Raw genomic sequence first — 15,990 nt, 5'->3', positions numbered from 1 at the left:
GTTGCGCTATCAAATCTTGACTTGCCAAAGATAAGTCATTACTTCTGAAGGTTATTGTTAGGGCATTTTAGAGGTTGTAAATTATTTGATTAGACCATTATAATAATGCATGTTTGGAACTTTATAGGCAGTGTTGTATAGTAACTAAGGGGCCCTCTTACAAAGGTGTGGTAGGCTCTATGTACATGCAGTGCATGACAAAACGGGACTACCACCAGGCTAGTGTGCACTCCTGGTGGTAATTTTGGATTTGGTGTGCGCCCATAACGCCTGGACAAATTATTCTTTTATTTCCTACCGCACACGGCGTTTCTGGTATTAATTGGCAGTTGGTACAGGCACACGCCGACTGCTCAGTATGCATGAGCCCTTACCAATAGATCATTGGGTGGCATTAAGGGCTCAGGCCGTAAATAGGCACACACTGGTTTCAGTTATACCACAGGCCCTTTTCCCAGACACGGTAAAAACTGGCCCAGTGTGCGCCCGAAAGACATGCTCGCAGTACCGCAGGCCACTTTTTACAATGGCTTAGTAAAAGGACCCCTAAGTAAAAGAAGTACAGCAAACATTTGTTACTTTTACTGAAATAAAAATTTCACCAAAAGTGGAAGAGAGACTTAAATGATGATTCCTCAGTAAACCAAATGAAACAGCAAAACCTGGAACAGGAGTTTGCTATTGCAAAGCTTATCACACAAACCATTGGCATTGATGATGGTACTTATATCCCCTTTATTCTTAGAACTAGGTTCAGAGCGGATTAACAATAAAAGAAAAGGACACAGTCCAGAGCCACAGTAATAATAATTACACTCGGCAATAAAAATACTGCAGTATCATAGCAAAATCTTTCAGAAGAAATATGATTTCAACAATTTACGAAAATGAATATAAGACAAGCATAATCTAATTTCAACTGGGAGCATGTTCCAAAATTTCATGCTTGAAATATAAAAGACTTCTCAGAAAACCTTTTCAATTTAACACCTCTAAAAGAGAGATATTGCAACATAAGATATGAACAGGTCTGTCGAACATCAAGATTTCCCAGGGGAGTTATTAATAATGTCAAATCAGTTGGACAGTAACCTTCTAGAATTCTGAAAGCAAGGGCAACACATTTTAAAAGTTATCCGTGGTTTTACTGGAAGCCAGTGTAAATCAATCAGCAATGGAGATATATGACCAAACTTACTTTCAAGAAAAATAAGTCTAGCTGCTGTATTCTGAATCAACCACAGTCTCTACATTTTGCTTTTGAGTGATTCCAACATATAAGGAATTACAATAATCTAACTGTGATAAAATTATCATTTGTACCAGCACTTTGAAATGACTAGGGATAAAATAGGAATGAACTAATCAAAGTTGTTTCAGTTTAAAAAAAGCCTTCTGGAATAGATGTTTAATCTGGGCATTCTTCACTAAAGCAGAATTCACTATTCACTACCAATTGAGTACCATCAGAACAGGTAATATACACAGGAATATTATCCGTATTTACAGTGAACCAAAAAACTTTTGTCTTATCTTTATTTAACTTCAGATTAAGAGAAAAAGACCAATGACTAATTTTCCCAATACAGTTATTAATCTTACAAAGGGTAGTGTTTTGAGATTAATTAATTGGATCAGCCTAAAAATATCATCTACATATGACAAGAGTTTCTCAGCAGTCTCCAGCATAATATTTCCAAGTGAACTTATATAAATGTTATATAAAAGCAGAGAAATAGGAGAACCCTGTGGAACTCCACAGGGAGAGTTCCAGGAAAAAGGGGATACACCATCCTTAACAGCAGAGTATTGCCTATTTTTTTTTAGAAAAGAGCTAAACTATTGAAACACAGTATCAGTAAAACCTAGATCTGATAGCTTAACAGGTAACTTATTATGATTAACCGTATCAAAGGTCGCAGATATATCAAATTATAACACTATTTGCATAACATATTCTAAACTTCAGTTACCAAAGATAATAAAAGCGTCTCTGTGCTATAATAATTCCGAAAAGCATGAAGCAAATTAACTCTCAGCATATAGTCAGATCATTGAGAAAGGTATACTTGCAATTGGCCTAAAATTAGCAACCTGAGATAAATCTGAACCAGTAATCTTTGGAATTGTGGTTAAAATAATGTCTTCCTTAGGGCCTCTTTTACTAAGCCACGTAGGCACCTATGCATGCCAAATGCATGCCAAATTGGAGTTACCGCCCGGTTACTGTATGGCCCTTGTGGTAATTTCAATTTTGGCGCACATCTGCTACGCACATCTGAAAAATATTTTTTATTTTCTGGTGCACATAACGGACACACGCCAAGTGGCATTTGATGCGCGTAGGTCATTACCGTCCAGATTCTTTACCGCTAGGTCTGTGGCTGGCAGTAAGGTCTCAGACCCAGAATGGACGTGTGGCAATTTTGATTTTGCCGCATGTCTGTTTTCATCAAAAAAAGAGGCCTTTTTTACAGGCGCGCTGAAAAATGGATGGGCGCGCGCCTACACTACCACAAGCCATTTTCAGTGCGCCTTTATAAAAGGACCCCTTAGATGGTAAAAACCATCCTTGGTTTAAAGTCAAGTTGACCCAATAAACTAACTGGTTTAAAACACATAAAGGAGGGTGTCTTAACAAAACAGAGGGACAAGCATTCAACGAGCAGGGTGTCAGTGCAAGCTTTTAAACTAAAAACTCTTATTTCTTGAACTGATGTAAATATAAATATAGACCATTCTCTATCTACAGGTATGTCTGATAGGCACTCTTCCATTATTTTTTCATCACTTTCAAGATGTTCTTTTAAGTTCATTGGCTGAAGGTTGAGGAGCAGTAGTAGATAACAATAAGCAAGATAGAGCAGTACATTTTGCTGTTCAGGGAATGCAGCCTATATGGACAGTGGAGCTACCTGTGTTGAATTGGTTATCAGAACAGTGATGAGTTTGGTCACTTTGAAGCGGAGATGAAGCTAAAGCTGGTTGCAGTTCTTGTTCTTGGTGAATAGACATATGTCTCTACCACAACATACTGCTGGATATCCTATGGAAAGTTTTACATTGGCATGATTGTTCCCTGCCTGGATTGATAAGAGTCTTTAGAGAGGAAGTCTGCTTGTCTGGCCTTAAGACTGAAGAGTTTCCACATATTTGACATTTTTGCATCAGTTCTTGAAGATATTCAAACAGTTTGCCATCAGATGATGAAATTTTTTGAACAACAACAAACAATGATTTCAACTTTGTGAAGCCTTCTCTGTAATTGAACAGTTGCACGACGGTGATAAAGATGAAGATGAAAACGCAAGTGATGAATTAGACATCAGTACTTCTAATGCAGATGATAACAGCAACGATAATGATAAAGCATTATTTGCTATAAGAAAGTCAAGTGTTTCAGACAGATTCCCTTGATCAGTACCTGAAGACCCTATCAAAAGACATCAGTAATATTGCAACCTGGCCTGATTTGAAGAAATTTTTTATCGGACTGAACAATCCACTTCCTGATAGTGCTGTTGTTGAACCTTTTTAGCTCTGTTGGATTAATGACTCACAAACACACTCGCATGAGCAACAATCATTTTCAAAATTTAGTTTTACTAAAAGCAAAGTGGTTTGAACTGTAGAGCAATAAAGTTGTTGGAATAAAAATGTTAACAATAGTTGCATTCATTATAGTTGAGGTACTTTTACTTTTTTCTAAAAAGCGTTACAGTATATTAGGCAATAACTTTTTTTACTTTCACTTAAGTAAATTTCTTAATGTGTTCTTCACTGTACTTTTACTTCAGTATTAAAATATACATTTATTTTTACTTTGACTTAAGTACTTTGACCTAGTAATTTGAACAACACTATTTATAGGCAATAGAAATGACTAAAAAAGGGAGGACTGAAACCCCCCAAACACCCTGAGACCAAGAAGCAAGAGGCATTTTAGACAACCCAGGAATTTGGACAGAAAAATGTATTATTTGCAGGTTTTTAGCAGAAATATACTTTTTAGTGCAGCACCACAGGGACCTGCTGAATTTTTGTTGAGCTGTGCTTACATAATACCTGTCAACATATAGATGCTCTTCTGAGAGAGATTTGGGGAAAAATAGCAAGAGGTAGTTGAACATCCTCATAAAATGTACTGTAGGGAGGGACATTTTAGGCAGGACTATGTGCCTGGCCTTTTGCTAATATAGGATAGGCACAATTATTACTGTTGCTAATTTAATAAAACCAATAATTTCCTTTTGTCCAAGATGTGTATCCCTCCTAAATACAGAGTTGACAGCTCTATATAATTCATTCTCTTAGTATTGAAGATTCTTAGTGGTTAGGCCTTGCTTCCCAGCCCTTTAGTGTATCCTTTTTTGAGATATTTGTACATTTTTGCAAGATCTTTCTATTTACTACATCCAGTAGCTGTTTTTCGCCCCATTTCCCATCCTGCTGAGTGATGTATATTTTTATTGGGTTCCTACTAGCTGTAACTGTGCTGGGAAAATGCCAGGTGTCAGGTTGCCTCAAGGCCTTTAAGCTTGGCTGAGCAGAGGGAAAATTAGAGAGAGGTTGAAGACACTGCAGGTAGGTGGCTTGCTGGAGGGAAGGGAGAGTCCAAAGCAGGAAAAACATAAACTAAGAAAAATATTTTTTAAATGATCCACATAAGTTTAACAAAAAAGCAAAACAACGGAGAAAAATAAGCTTGAAAACAATTTCTCTGGCTCCTAAGTATTTTTTAGCTGGTGCTCAGGTTTTATAAATATTATTTTTCCACCCATTCTGTAACTTATCATTCACATTTTACTGTATCTGTTTTCCTCCAGACACAATACCATGGCAATAGGTATAGCAGTGGATATTCTGGGCTGCACTGGAAATTTGGAGGAGAGAGTTGCAACATTGAATAAAATCATTCAGGTGGCAGTGGAACTGAAAGACTCAATGGGAGATCTGTATGCATTTTCTGCTATCATGAAAGCGCTAGATATGCCTCAGGTAAGTGTCACTCTCAGGCTGCTGTAATAAATTATCTTTTAAGATAATATATGGATTGTATGCCTGTTTTTAGCTTATAGGTATTTGATTCATAAAAATAATTATAGCTTTTATTTTTTATGTTGATGATTTAAGAGAACACAGTTTTTGAATTTTTTTTTTGTTTATAGGGTTTTTATTATTATTATTTAAGAAAATGAAGAGCAACACAAGAAAAGAAAAATTCCCACAGTAGCCAAGCAAGGGACAAGTCAACAGGATCTCCAACTGAAAGAGGGATAATATCATTTTACTATATTTCTCTTATCTAATCAAATTATTATGCTTATTTTAGTTGGAGAGCCTATCTGATTGCCCCCTGCTTGTATTTTATGGCCTTCTTTCAGAAAATTAAATTCATATTAATTATGGAAAAATATGTACATAAACCCCTAATACTATAAAAGTTGTTAAAAATTGCACACACAAATTTGGGCACGCACCCAATTTGAGTGTGCAATTAATTGAATAACAAGATCATTAGCACCAGTAATTGGCTTTTTAACAAGCAATTATTGGCACTAATTAGATTTATTGGGATATACGCATGTAAATTTAGGCACAGGAGCCTCACCTAAATTTTACACTTGCGTTCAAAAAAGGGGCGTGAAAATAGGGGTCATGGGTGGAATGGAGTATTCCTAACATTTATGCGTGTTGTTATAGAATTCACTTTGAATGGGCTGTTTCGGCATTGTCAAGTAGCTTAGTGAACAGGGGTGGGGGGGGGGGGGCAAGTATCTTAGCAACATTGTCAACTTTTATTGTAAACCCATCAGGGAGAGACAAATCTTTGGGAATATTATATCCCAGGCGATCTAGCTAGAGCAATTTAGTTTTGTCTCTATTATGTTTAAACCCATGTGCTGTACTTAATATTTCCAATTTTTTTATACAGGACAAAATCAGTGATAAAGGCAGTTGTGATATATCCTGAATCAGTATCAAGAAAAACATATCATCAATACATGAAAAAAAATTTAACACCAAGAGAAGAAAATTATTTTAAAAAGATGTCATATATACATTACATAATACTGGGGACAGTGGAGAGCCCTGTGGCACTCCACAGGGTGAAATCCAACTAGTCAAAATGTGGTCTACCACTTCAACCATATAATATCTGAGAGTAATGAATTCTTTTATCCAAGCCAAAACATTACCAGTAATCTCTAGTGAACACAATTTATACAGCAGTATATCATAATCTACTGTGCTGAAAGCTGCAGTAAGATCAAACTGCAAAAGAAGCAGCTTTGCAATGTGCAAACAATGATTTATCTCAGAGACAGTGGCCAATAAGACTGACTCTGTGGAATGATATGGTCTAAATCCAAACTGTAAAGGATATAAACAATCAAATTTAACAACAATCAAATTTAACTAAAAAAAATCTGACAGCAGTTCCGCAACATAGGCTTCCGCTAACTTGACAACCAATGGTATATTTGCCACTGGTCTCTTACATGCTGGGAGACTCATTTCCAAAGATACACTTTTAATAAAGTGGAATCAGAATAATTTCTCTTAACATGGATGGGAAGTGCCCATCCTGAAGGAAATCATTTTGAATCATCACAAGCCATTTTATTATTTGAGATGGTGGATCTGCCGTCAAATATGCAGGGCAGCTATCTGATAGACAAGAAAATTTAGACAAATTTTTTAATAGGTACTTAATTTTGCAAGCTGTAATATGTGGAAATAATGGAGATGCCTCAAAATCATGATAGAATAATTAATTACCACCTCCAAATTAGGAGGCATAGATGACCTTATTTTCATGATCTTATCTGAAAAAAACTGAGCTAAAGGATGTAAAGACTGTATTATTTTGTTCTAATGAAACAGTTACTAATGAATAAAAAAGCTTAAACAATGTCCTCTGGTCTAAATGATTGTCTTCTATTCTTGAAGAATAGAATTTTCATTTAGCCAATTATAAAATAGCAATTCAATGTTTAAAAGCAGACTTCCATTTTAATTTTGCGTCAGTATCATGAGATTTTCTCCAAATATGTTCCAACCTGTGACAAGATTTTTTCAGTTCTACTAACTCCCTTCTATACCACGGCATTTGATTCCTGATTGGCCTCACTTTAGAATTCAAATGGGATTTTATTAACTGTTGAAGAGAGAATGCTATGCCATGTATCTAAAATGATAACACCTGTCTTGTCCCACTCAAAATTTTAACAAGCCCCGAAAGCCTCAGGGGTGCTCCTTACATCTAGATAGTTTTTAATGTAAGGATTTACTGCACCCACCTCGTCATCGGTTCTCAAGAGGTTTATAGTAACTTTTTATGCTAATTTTAAATAATATCTTCTTCATATAAATCTTACATTAAAGCCAACTTTCACTCTGTATATCTTATGATATACACTTTTCTTAAGCAGAGCATAAGATGGGGGATGAATCATCCAACACGATCATGTTTCACGTGTCAGGGCTTTTTCAAGGACCATCCCCTGTGAATATAATAATTTAACATATTCAGAAAGATACCCACGAGAGAAATGCTCACCTAAAACAATCCCCCAAGAGGTACCATCCCCACCACACCATTTACCTAAAAAATTCTTAAGCGCCAGTTTGGCTCAGTTGACAGGAAGTAGTATATAAGGTTTTGAATAAATGGCACAGCCATCTTGGCAGAGAAACTCTGATACACAGGAGCCGAGCTGGTGCTTAAGAAGTTTTGAGGTAAATGGTGTGGTGGGGATTGGTTTAGGTGAGCATTTCTCTCATGGGTATCTTTCTGAATATGTTAAATTATTATATTCAAAGGGGATGGTCCTTGAAACAGCCTTGAGGGGCGAAACATGATTGTGTCAGACGATTCATCCCCCGTCTTATGCTCTGCCTAAGATAAGTGTATATCATATGATATATAGAGTGAAAGTCGGCTTTAATGTAAGATGTACATGAAGAAGATATTATTTAAAATTAACATAAAAAGTTACTACAAACTGGTGTTTGAACCTCTTGAGAACCATTGACGAAGTGGGTGTAGTAAATCCTTACATTAAAAACTATCTAGATGTGAGGTGCACCGCTGAGGTGTTCGGGGCTCGCTAAAAGTTTGAGTGGGACAAGATGGGTGACATCATTTTGGATTAAGTTTCTCCCATTTCAGTTGATAGCCTACTTCTAAGTATTATGCCATGTATCTAAGCATCTGTTTTACCAAACTGTGCTAGCGATTCCAAGCGTGATAATGCCGGTAAAGCCTGTTCACTTTGAATGGGCTTCATCGGCATTGCTGTGTGGCAATTGCTAGCATGGTTTGGTAAATGAGGCAGTATTGGAATATTTTTAAATTTGTCTAAGAACAGAATCCCAAAATACAAAGGGATCAGTTATTTGTCTAATCTTAGTAGTAACAGTATCCGGTGGAGTGAGAGACACGGAAAAGGAAAGAATCAATTTTGCTAAAAAATGATCTGTCCAAGGAATGTGTTTCCATATTAAATCTCTAACTCCTGTGAATAAAAAAAAAACTGTATAAGTTATTAATCTAATGAATGTCCCTTCTCTTGAGTAGGTTGAATAGAGAAAGCGAGTAGGAATGTATTACTAAAAAAAAAATCAGTGACCTCATGATTACTGCTATCTTCTAAATGAAGATTTATATCCCCCAACAGTAATAAAGAGTCTGGACAGACAACATATTGTGATAGAAAATCAATAAATGATTGTTTCACTTCTTTCCAGGGACCTGGGGGGTCTATAAACTAATATAAAACCCACCAAACCAGAGAATGACAGATCTGAAAGCTTTACAGAAAAGCATTTTCAATCCATTAATGCAAAGTGAATCAATTATGGAAACATTAAAAAAAAGCTTTTAAAAACCAAAGCGAGACCTCCACCTTTCTTTCCCAACCTAGGAACGCTAATGATTAGACACCCATAGGAATATAATGGGCTTCTTAGCATTTAGCACACGCTAATTATTAGTAAAAGGACCCCTTAGAAACTTATAACCTGGAGGACATAGCTCATTTAAAATAAATCAAAATCAATAAGCCATGTTTCAGTAATAAATGCAAACCCTACCTTTGTTCCTCAATTAAATCCCTTATGATAATGCTCTTATTGCATACTGACTTAGCATTAAAATATATATAAGGAACTGTAAGGGATGAAGAAGCCTTTTGCGTAATTATTCTAGGAGGGCAGCAAAGGGATTTAAAATTCACTTTAGATTTCATAGCCTATTTCTTTATCTGACCGATGGCCAATAATAATCTCACTAGGTGTCGGGAAAGAGAGTCATGCTGTAACGAATCACAGAACAAAGAGTTCTGCTGGCTTGTAAGCAGCATTATTCTTTTTCCATGGGAATCAGCAATCTGCTATACTGACACACCAGGTTAGTGTCTCCCATTATAAATCAAGGTGTGGTAGAAGTCTGCCTTGATAACTTCCCCACTTAATGCTCATTAACAGTTAACATGGCATTTCAGGATTTAACATGCATTATCGGCCTGGTTAAAAGCTAGCATGAAATTTGCTTTACAGTTAATGTGTAAGTAATTACTTCATGTTAATTGATAATATGCCACATGACAGGGCACAGGTAACACTGTCTGGATAGGTGTAACTAACAGCATTGTGTTATTTGTAGTGTAATTAATGCATATATACAGAGAAAATGTCATTAATCAGAGTTTTGGCAATTTTAAATGGTGTATTTCGCAAATATTTTCAGAATAGCCACTCTGTTTATCACACAAGATCTAATAGAGTTCTATGAATTTGCAGTTCTGACATTACATAATGTTGCGGCCCACTAGGGATAGTACTGACCAGGGCCAGCCCAAGGCAAGATGCCGCCCCCCCCCCCAGGCTGAAATGCTTCCCCCCTTCCTACCTCCAGCCCTTTCGTGGCGTTTACCTGTTTTGTCACGTTCCAAACGCAACAGTGGCAACGATTCCCATACTCTGCCCTGCTGCCGGCACCTGCCTCTTCCCTTTTCTGTGGCTGCCTGAGCCTCTGACGAAACAAGAAGTTACATCAGAGAAGCGGACATAGTAAAGGGAAGAGGCGGGTGCTGGCAGCAGGACAACATATGGGAATCGCTGCCGCTGCCATGTTTAGAACATGACAAAACGGGTAAACAGCGCGAATGGGGTGGAGGAAGGAAGGGGGAGATGCCGCTCCTGAAGAGTACTGACTACGATCCCTGCCTCAGGTGGCCTAATGGTCGGGCCCCTGGTACTGACAATCATGCAGCCCTCTGTGGATAAAGGTTGCCCACCCCTGCAAACATAGGGATGTAAAAGTTCCACCCCCGCTTAGATTAATTTTCAATAAATTAAGGGTGAAGCATGTTATCTTACATCACTCACTAATATTCATTTGGGCACCTAAAATATTTACAGTTATACAAATCACTTATTCACAAGTGTGCCTGTAAATTAGCATGTCTACAGCTGATTTGCACACTTGGTTTAGCACACACACACACATAGGAAAATCAGAAGTTCAGAAAACATGAAAATGAGTCATATTTTCTATTTTGGTCATGCACATCCAATTATTGCATATTTTTTTAAAATCATCTTTCTCTGTGTTACCTGAATGAGAATCTGCTTGGAACACCTCCAACAATTAATACAGAGATTTTGCACTTAGCACACAGTGACTGCAAAATTGTAACACACTTCAACTGAGGCATTTGAAGAGAATCTCAAATTTTTAATAAGTGAAGGAATGATGAAGTATAGACCAAAAAGGGAATGGAAACAGAAAGGGCTGGAAGGCAAGGAAGAAGAAGAAGAGAATCATTCAGGTTGCATAATTACTTAGGGGTTGATATTAAGCCCATAGCGGTAAGCAGCTTGTAAATCAATGGCATTAAATATCCGGGTTAGTGCAGCAACCCAGAAGTTAATTGGGCACTGGCCGATATTGAGAATTGTGTGCAGTTAACTCAGCGGATAAAGTTACCACTACTACTACTACTTACCATTTCTGTAGCGCTACTAGACGTACGAAGCACTGTACACTGGACATGAAGAGACATCCCTGCTCAGCAGAGCTTACAATCTAATTAGGACAAATAAGGGAATTACTTAAGTGGGAATGATAAAACATGGGTACTGAACAAGTGAGTAAGGGTTAGGAGTTAAAAGCAGCATCAAAAAGGTGGGATTTTAGCCTAGATTTGAAGACAGCCAGAGATGGAGCTTGACATCCCAGCTCAGGAAGTCTATTCCAGGCATATGCTGCAGAAAAATAAAAGGAACGGAGTCTGGAGTTAGCAGTGGAGGAAAGGGTTACAGATAAGAGAGATTTACCCAATGAATGGAATTCCCAGGGAGGAGTGTAGAGAGAGATAAGAGTGGAGAGGTACTAAGGAGCTGCAGAGTGAATGCACTTGTAAGTCAGTGAGAGGAGTTTGAACTGTATGCGGAAACAGATAGGGAGCAAATGAAATGACTTGAGGAGAGGGCTAATATGAGCATATTGACAATGGTGGAATATAAGTTGTGCAGCAGAATTTTGAACAGATTGAAGGGGAGAGAGATGGCTTAGTGGGAGACCTGTGAGAAGCAAGTTGCAATAGTCTAAGAGTGTGGATAATGGTTCTGGTAATGTGCTCAGAAAAGAAAGAATGAATTTTGGTGATATTATAGAGAAAGAAACGACAGGTTTTAGCAGTCTGTTGAATATGTGCAGAGAAGGAGAGAGAGGAGTCGAAGATGACCGCAAGGTTACGAGCTGATGAGACGGGGAGGATGAGAGTGTTATCCACAGAGATAGAGAATTGGGGAAGATGAGAGGTTGGTTTAGGGGGAAGATAAGAAGCTCAGTCTTGGTCATGTTTAGTTTCAGGTGGTGGTGAGACATCCAGGCAGCAATGTCAGACAGGCAGGCTGATACTTTGGCCTGGATCCCTGCTGAAATTTCTGATGTGGAGAGGACAGCCTTTTAGCTCACTTGAAGCAATTCAGAGAAAAGTGACAAAAACGGTAGGAGGTTTGCATCACGAGACGTATGAGGAGAGACTTGAGAACCTGAACATGTACACCCTGGAGGAAAGGAGAGACGGGGGTGATATGATGTAGACATTCAAATATTTGAAAGGTATTAATCTACATACAAACCTTTTTCAGAGATGGGAAGGTGATAGAACTAGAGGACATGAATTGAGATTGCAGGGGGCTGACGCAGGAATAATGTCAGGAAATACCTTTTCATTGAGAAGGTGGTAGATACCTGGATTGCCCTCCTCTGGTGTCACGTACTCAAAGCTGGAAACTGGGTTTGTGAGCCCTTGGGCCACTGCCGAGGAGCAGCAGTGGCAGGCAAAACCACCCCACACCAGAAGCAAGGCAGAACAGACAAACCGGCAAATCCAGGCAAGGTCTCTAGGCAGTCAGCCAGCAAGCAGAAGACAGGTCCAGGCAACGGTTCAAAAGGCAGGCGGCAAGCAAAGTCCAAGTCCAGGCAAAGATTCAATAGGCAGGCGGCAAACAAAGCAAAGTCCAGGTCCAGGCAAAGGTTCAAAATACAGGAAACCAGCAAAAGCAGAATCAGGTCCAGACAAAGTCTCTCAGGCAGAAGTGCACCAGCATCCACATACCAGGGCCTAAGACGCAATGCAAAGGCAATGGACTGCAGTCTCTAGGTGATTAATAAAGCCCATCCACACCTGAGACGCAGCTGCAGCAAATCTAAGTAACTATGGAGGCTGTTCCCACAGGAGATCGCTAAGGACCCAATATGGGCTTCCTTCCTGTCCTCGTTACTCCAAGATGGCTTCCTATGATATGATCTATCCAAGGTGGCTGTACCTCTTGAGCTATCCAAGATGGCTACCACTCTTGAGCCATCCAAGATGGCTGCCGCCCTTGAGCCAACCCAGCTGACGGCTGCCAGAGATAGGAAACCGAAACAGATCTTCCCAAAGACAGAACTACTCCAGAAAGGATAGGCAGAAGCCAGCTCAGAAGCTGACCCCCAGACATCAGGTAGAGGCTGTGAGGGGTCACGACCACAGACATGACATCTGGGAAGTGGTGGAGATGAAAACAGTAATGAAATTAAAAAATGCGTGGGATAAACACAAAAGAATCCTGTATAGAAGACATGAAACCAAACAAGTTTAGCAGTGATTTGATGGTAACACCAGTAATTGGGAAGCAAAGCCACTCCTAGGCAGACTTCTGTGGTCTGTGCTGATCGTGGCTGGACAGATTCAGCTTCAGTAACTGGAGAACAAGGCTAGTACCAGGCAGACTTCTACAGTCTGTACCTCAAAAATGGCAAGGACAAATCAAGATCAAGTATACATATATAGTATCAAATCATACCTTATATTATGAGTTTATCTTGTTGGGCAAACTGGATGGACCATATACAGTGGGGGAAATAAGTATTTGATCCCTTGCTGATTTTGTAAGTTTGCCCACTGACAAAGACATGAGCAGCCCATAATTGAAGGGTAGGTTATTGGTAACAGTGAGAGATAGCACATCACAAATTAAATCCGGAAAATCACATTGTGGAAAGTATATGAATTTATTTGCATTCTGCAGAGGGAAATAAGTATTTGATCCCCCACCAACCAGTAAGAGATCTGGCCCCTACAGACCAGATAGATGCTCCAAATCAACTCGTTACCTGCATGACAGACAGCTGTCGGCAATGGTCACCTGTATGAAAGACACCTGTCCACAGACTCAGTGAATCAGTCAGACTCTAACCTCTACAAAATGGCCAAGAGCAAGGAGCTGTCTAAGGATGTCAGGGACAAGATCATACACCTGCACAAGGCTGGAATGGGCTACAAAACCATCAGTAAGACGCTGGGCGAGAAGGAGACAACTGTTGGTGCCATAGTAAGAAAATGGAAGAAGTACAAAATGACTGTCAATCGACAAAGATCTGGGGCTCCACGCAAAATCTCACCTCGTGGGGTATCCTTGATCATGAGGAAGGTTAGAAATCAGCCTACAACTACAAGGGGGGAACTTGTCAATGATCTCAAGGCAGCTGGGACCACTGTCACCACGAAAACCATTGGTAACACATTACGACATAACGGATTGCAATCCTGCAGTGCCCGCAAGGTCCCCCTGCTCCGGAAGGCACATGTGACGGCCCGTCTGAAGTTTGCCAGTGAACACCTGGATGATGCCGAGAGTGATTGGGAGAAGGTGCTGTGGTCAGATGAGACAAAAATTGAGCTCTTTGGCATGAACTCAACTCGCCGTGTTTGGAGGAAGAGAAATGCTGCCTATGACCCAAAGAACACCATCCCCACTGTCAAGCATGGAGGTGGAAATGTTATGTTTTGGGGGTGTTTCTCTGCTAAGGGCACAGGACTACTTCACCGCATCAATGGGAGAATGGATGGGGCCATGTACCGTACAATTCTGAGTGACAACCTCCTTCCCTCCGCCAGGGCCTTAAAAATGGGTCGTGGCTGGGTCTTCCAGCACGACAATGACCCAAAACATACAGCCAAGGCAACAAAGGAGTGGCTCAGGAAGAAGCACATTAGGGTCATGGAGTGGCCTAGCCAGTCACCAGACCTTAATCCCATTGAAAACTTATGGAGGGAGCTGAAGCTGCGAGTTGCCAAGCGACAGCCCAGAACTCTTAATGATTTAGAGATGATCTGCAAAGAGGAGTGGACCAAAATTCCTCCTGACATGTGTGCAAACCTCATCATCAACTACAGAAGACGTCTGACCGCTGTGCTTGCCAACAAGGGTTTTGCCACCAAGTATTAGGTCTTCTTTGCCAGAGGGATTAAATACTTATTTCCCTCTGCAGAATGCAAATAAATTCATATACTTTCCACAATGTGATTTTCCGGATTTAATTTGTGATGTGCTATCTCTCACTGTTACCAATAACCTACCCTTCAATTATGGGCTGCTCATGTCTTTGTCAGTGGGCAAACTTACAAAATCAGCAAGGGATCAAATACTTATTTCCCCCACTGTAGGTCTTTATCTGCCGTCATCTACTGTGTTACTATCAGGCTTCTTTTCAAAAGAGAAGGACGCCCATCTTTCGACACAAATCACAGGATGGGCGTCCTTCTCACAGGGTTGCCCAAATCGGCATTATCAAAAGCCGATTTTGGGCATCCTCAACTGCTTTCCGTCGCAGGGACGACCAAAGTTCATGTGGGCGTGTCACAGGCGTAGCAAAGGCGGGACTGGGGCGTTCCTAATACATGGGCATCCTCAACTGATAATGGCAAAAAGAAGGGCGTCCCTGACGAACACTTGGATGACTTTAGCTGGTCCTTTTTTTCTTACGACCAAACCACAAAATGTGCCCTAAATGACCAGATGACCACCGGAGGGAATCAGGGATGACGTCCCCTTACTCCCCAAGTGATCACTAACCCCCTCCCACCCTCACAAAAAATTGTAAAAATATTTTTTCCAGCCTCTATGCCAGCCTCAAATATCATACCCAGCTCCTTGACAGCAGTATGCAGGTCCCTGGAGCAGTTTTAGTGGGTGCAGTGCACTTCAGGCAGGCGGACCCAGGTCCATCCCCGCTACCTGTTACACTTGTGGTGGTAAATGTGAGCCCTTCAAAACCCACCAGAAACCCACTGTACCCACATGTAGGTGCTCCCTTCACCCCTAAGGGCTATGGTAGTGGTGTACAGTTATGGAGAGTGGGTTTTGGGGGAGGGGGGTTTGGGGGGCTCAGCACACAAGGTAAGGGAGCTATGCACCTGGGAGCAATTTCTGAAGTCCACTGCAGTGCCCCCTAGGGTGCCCAGTTGGTGTCCTGGCATATCAGGGGGACCAGTGCAGTACGAATGCTGGCTCCTTCCACGACCAAATGGCTTGGATTTGATCGTTTTTGAGATGGGTGTTCTCGGTTTCCATTATCGCCGAAAATCTGGGACGACCATCTCTAAGGTCGACCTAAATTTCACGATTTGGGCATCCCCGACCGTATTA

The 15,990-nt window shown here is 40.2% G+C and overlaps 1 protein-coding gene across 5 annotated transcripts in view; it reads left to right on the top strand.

Annotated features, from left to right (window-relative positions):
- BCAR3 (BCAR3 adaptor protein, NSP family member) overlaps positions 1-15,990 on the top strand; it is a 270,123-nt gene that overhangs the window by 247,388 nt on the left and 6,745 nt on the right. For all 5 annotated transcript variants that reach the window (XM_030206133.1, XM_030206134.1, XM_030206135.1 and 2 more), the window contains one exon: positions 4,827-4,998. In XM_030206133.1, the coding sequence (XP_030061993.1) occupies positions 4,827-4,998 (172 nt within the window). The remainder of the gene's footprint in view (positions 1-4,826; positions 4,999-15,990) is intronic.

The sequence above is a fragment of the Microcaecilia unicolor genome, chromosome 6 (genome assembly GCF_901765095.1).
Source record: "Microcaecilia unicolor chromosome 6, aMicUni1.1, whole genome shotgun sequence".
NCBI lineage: Eukaryota > Metazoa > Chordata > Amphibia > Gymnophiona > Siphonopidae > Microcaecilia > Microcaecilia unicolor.
The sequence above is the reverse complement of the archived record's forward strand: the minus strand, read 5'-3'. Positions and strand labels throughout refer to the sequence as shown.